The 5,018-nt window shown below is 43.4% G+C and overlaps 1 protein-coding gene across 2 annotated transcripts in view; it reads right to left on the reverse strand.

The window, feature by feature from the left end:
* Positions 1 to 1,215: 1,215 nt before the first annotated feature.
* LOC109058843 (leucine-rich repeat and immunoglobulin-like domain-containing nogo receptor-interacting protein 1) overlaps positions 1,216 to 5,018 on the reverse strand; it is a 9,754-nt gene continuing 5,951 nt past the window's right edge. For both annotated transcript variants that reach the window (XM_042776141.1, XM_042776140.1), the window contains exon 3: positions 1,216 to 5,018. This exon is cut by the window's right edge and continues 203 nt beyond it. In XM_042776141.1, the coding sequence (XP_042632075.1) occupies positions 3,392 to 5,018 (1,627 nt within the window). In that variant the 3' untranslated portion in view covers positions 1,216 to 3,391.

Raw genomic sequence — 5,018 nt, forward strand, 5'->3', positions numbered from 1 at the left:
CAGACTTGACTCATTCCCAGCAGTGCAGTCTTGTGTTCGGTCAAATGGGCTGATGAGGAAAAACTGAATGACAAATATCCAAATACTGACCAGTGACACTGATCCAATACTATCTGCTGAGCAGTAATGGTGCGATTGGACTGTAATGTGGTGATGTGAGCAGCCGGAGGCGCCGGTGATCCTGAGCGGAAGCTTCAGGATCATGAATCAAGAGAAGGCGACAGACGGACGTTTGACTGGAAACTTCTAATCTGGCTTCTGATCTGTCAGACAAACATAAACCCAAACGAGTTTAATCTCAAGAGAGATCTGAACACCAGCGTGAAGATGAGCTGGGATTTTATGAATTATGTGCAAGTGCTTTTCACAAATATGGTAGAAAACAGATTTTAGTAAAAAAAATAATAATAATAATTAACACAGTAAAAGTGTTTTAAGTTGACGTGCTCATTTTCTTCACCTCTCTTAGGTTCATTACTGATCATTTTTTTTACTTTGTGTGTGTGTGTGTGTGTGTATACACACACTCGTCACTAAAATCAGTTCATTAAATTTTACTACATTTATTTATTTATTTTACCTCCGAGGACCATTTTAAGAGGAGATACAGATATTGACGTTTAAAACTGTATTTTACCTGCTCTTAATTAAATTTTATTAAACCTCTAGTGATTGAGCGCTCAGACTGTATTTGTGCGTGTGGTGTGAGAGACTTCAGTGTGATGTTGAGAGTGAATTCTGTTCATTCAGCCTGTTGTTTTTCTGCTCTAAGCTGATTAACTGGACGTGATCGAGAGCAACTTTATATTCCGTAGATTAAAACATGAGCGAATCACAACAGAATAGAGAACTGATGGCGTTTATGTGCCTGATGTGTCTGTCATTAATACTGGCATCTTTGGGAAACATGAGAAAAATGCCTGTAAAATAAATCTATTTGCTGTTTATCCTTGTGCTTTCATTCAGAAAATTGACAGAAATACAAGTCAAAGTAAAATTAGAGGGGGGAAAATGTGAAATTAATTATTTTTTTCTCAAAAATATGAGTGCCAAAAGTATTGGCACCCCTAGATTACTATGAGTGAAATATATATTTTCTTTGTTAAACCTGTGAACATTCAGAAACCTGAAAATGTATTACAGACACTATACAACTAATAATAAAATGAGCATTTTAAGTTTAGATTAAAAAAAAAAAGTACTGAATCAGACAAATTATTTCAAGATAACTTTAATGCTTTTGGCAGCCACTTCTTACAGAATTAGCAAAACTTCATTGTTATTAAATAAAAGGACAGCCATTAAGATGATTTTACATGGGAAAAAAAATCTAATGTATATGGATCATTTAAAAGTGAAAAAAGAGCAGTAAAAACACTAAATAAAAATATTTAATCAAACGAACGCAGCTGTTCTCAAACTCTACATTTCAAAGTGTCTTTAGAACAGAATAAAAAACATGACATTTTTAAAACAAATGACAGACATGAGATGCTTCATAATGAGATTCATTAGAGTTCAAGAACAAACCACTTTTATCAAACACTTATCAAACAATCGTTTATGCTCATGAACAGCAGTGCATGATGGGACGCTATTGCTTTGAGGTGGATTGCATAAAGCAGTTAAAGCCATGTAATCATAAATACATAAGTGATTTTCCAAACAAACACACAGTTTGCATCAAACAGCTCTGGCTGCAGTTGTGTGTAAAGCATCATCAGCAATATTAACGAACAAATACACGTGCAATCTTTCCAGACATTCACACAATCCTGAGATGCAACGCATTCAATATTTCTGTCATTTAATACACTGAATAAATCATATAATGACTTCAGGATTTACCGAACATGACTGAAGCTTAACTACCCTGAGATCTTTTCTCATGTTCTTGTCTGTTCAATTAAAGCTTCATTATTGCTTATTTTCTCTAATTTATAGATGCTAATAATGTGATCAGAGCGTCTCACACATGCGTTCATGCAGCTCATGCTAAAATGATCTGATTTAAAGCCTCAAAACCTTTTAAAAGAGTTTCAAACGCTCATTATTATCTCACAAACCTGAATTATTACAAACTTGATAATCAGGAATCTAATTTAGGAAATCCAAATGACAAGAAAATTTAACCCAAACTCAAAAATGCAGAAATAAACTCAAATAATTGAGACACCAAAGTGAGAGACGTGTAAAACAGGAAAAGCATGGACCGTAAGATCATGGTCTTTCGCTGTATGTTTGTCTTGTTTTCCAGTACAAATATCTAAATGTCCTTAAATTAAGATACATTCACTAGAGATTAGTTGTCTTGTTTTCTGAGAAACTGATCACAATGAAGTGAGTTTGTGACGTTTGTTGCTTTTTCAAATTGACCCGCATTGGTTTCCATGCAATTCACTAAAAAAATCAACACTAAAGATTCATTCAAGCACAGAAAACTTCTATTGTGGCGTGTTAGAGAAGCAGTTTAAAACTCAAACATGGGTCAAAACGACACGTGAAACAATAGGAGGGTTAAAGGTGCCGTAGGTCATTTTTTGACTGTGCTAATACAAAAAAATACCGTAATATATTTGCATATATTTGGGAAACATGATAAATTCACAAATGTGTTCCCTCGAAAAAACAACTCCAGCCAGTTATTCTGCTTTGAAATGTGTGTTCCGTGTCGGAATGTCTGTTTTTGTTTTGGTCTGTGTGACTCCGCCCACTTCCAGTTCACCCAATAGGATCTCGACAGCCAGAGTTGCCAGTTGGCAGAAAACACAACGTAATGGAGCCATGGAAACCAGAGATCGCAGATTCCAGCCGACCTAAAGAGCCTCGGCATCTGTCTGAAATGCTTTAAGACCAGAGGCGTACTTAAACACAGATATAAATCAACTAAGGCTCGTCACCTTCCGCTGACAATTGCGCTCACTCCTGCATGTCCCCAAACTGGCAACCCATGTGAGCGTCGAGTCTGAGGAGGAGGGAGCATAAGAAAACTCCAATAGTATGAATTCGGACTGTAGTACTCATTTCAACCACTAGCTGTCAATATTACATACTGCACTTATAAAATTAGGAACAATTATCTGCCAATGAGATCTGAAAAAACAACCTGTTTACCCTTTGAATTAGCCAGCTCTTAATCTCCCTGTGGCAGATGTTTGTTCTTGTTTTAATCACTCACTTCATCATTATGCATCTTCACTAAAAGTATCTTAATTTAAGAATTCTTGCATATTTGTACTGGGAAACAAGACAAAAAAATACTGAGGAAAAGTGATATTGTGCAGTGACCGACATTTGGAAAACAAGTTTCATACATCTTACCCTAATGCTGAAGCTTATGGGAAAACTCTGGATATCTAGTAGCACCTCAAACATCTCATGTTTGTAGTCTTCAGATCAGCTTCATGGTGAACCTCCCCGTCTCCATCGTGCTCCGTCCGCCTCCAGACGCCGTCGCAGCGCTGCGCGGCACGAAGTCGATAGTCGCTGTGTGTTTGATCTGCCCTTTGCTCTGACTCCAGAAAAACATGAAGATGAAACAGACGGCCACCGAGCTCAGGAACGACAGGAACCCCATGGTAACCGCGATCACCAGCGTCTTCACGTCGAATGGAAACGGCTGCGATCCGTTGACCGCCGCTTGCCCGGAAGTGAAGCTCCAGCCTTCCAGAAAGAAGGATCCGGAGCGGTTGCGAGCGGACGCCGGAAACCCTCGCACCCGCAGGCTCACAGAGATGCTGTCGTTCCCCGCAGCATTCGAAGCGATGCACAGATAGTACCCACTATCCTGAACCTGCGCGTAACGCACCTCTAGGGTCCCGTTGGAGAGCACGCGAATCCGGCCCGAGCCGGTGAGCACCGAGCGTTTGGGATTCAGCCAGATAATCAACGGCGCCGGGTCTCCGTCAGCCGCGCAGAAGAACAACACCGTATGGCCTTCGTCCGTCCGAACGTCTTGCGGTTTACGCGTAAGGATGCGAGCCTGCCGGCAGGTGAACACCCTGGGAATCTCAACCTCCGTAAAGTCACCGAAAGTCCTGCCTTGCACCTGCACAGGTGTGACACAAGCCGGCGAACGCCCTTCAAAGAGAAGCCACGGGCGTCTGAGCATCACCCAGAGAAGCCGACAATCGCACGCCAGCGGGTTCCCGTCCAACCGAAGGACCTCTAAAGTACCGACCGAGTGGAAGGCTGACACCTCCAGCGTCGCCAGACGGTTCTCCGACACATTAAGGAGCCGGAAAAATGCAAGGTTGCGGAAAGCCCCAGACTCTATTCGTAGGAGCCCGGCACCGACTAGATGCAGCTCTTGGAGTCGTAGCAGATCTCCAAGGAGGTTGGAACGGATGGCAGTGATTGGGTTGTAGGACAAGTCCAGGTATCGCAAGTAGACGAGGTGATGCAGCGGGGAATACGGTACGGCGCTCAGGTTGCAGTGGCTCAGCGTCAACGAGGTGAGATTGAGTCCGAACAGACTGTTGGCGGCCAACGAGTTCAACCAAGGACAGTGAGACACCTGCAGATCCCGCAAGCGTCCCAACTGGCGGAACGAGTTGTTGGGAAGCGTGGTGAGTCCGAGTCTGCGGAAGCGCAGCTGCATGAGTCCGGTGAGCTGCGACAGGGCTTCGATCGGCACCGAGGTCAGGTTGCACCGGTCGAGGTTCAGCTCCTGCAGGTTGGTCAGGCCACTGAAGGCGCGGCTGGAGATGAACACCAGGTCGTTCTCGCTGGCCTCCAGACTCTGGAGACTCGGCATCTCTCGGAACATGTCGTCCAGGAACACCAAGATCTCGTTCTGGCTGATGTCCAGAAACTGAACGTTGGGGAGGCCGGAAAAGGCTCCCACTGGGATGATCTTCAGCCGGTTGCGGGATAATCTGAGCGTGAGGAGGTTCTGCAGGCCGGCGAAGGCTTGGACCTCGATCATTGTCAGCTCATTGTTGCTGAGGTCCAGCTCGCGTAACCGTGTGAGGCCAGGGAACTGCCGCCTGGACAGAGTCTTTAAGTGGTTACCGGTC

Source organism: Cyprinus carpio, chromosome A19 (genome assembly GCF_018340385.1).
Source record: "Cyprinus carpio isolate SPL01 chromosome A19, ASM1834038v1, whole genome shotgun sequence".
In the NCBI taxonomy this organism is placed as follows: Eukaryota; Metazoa; Chordata; class Actinopteri; order Cypriniformes; family Cyprinidae; genus Cyprinus; species Cyprinus carpio.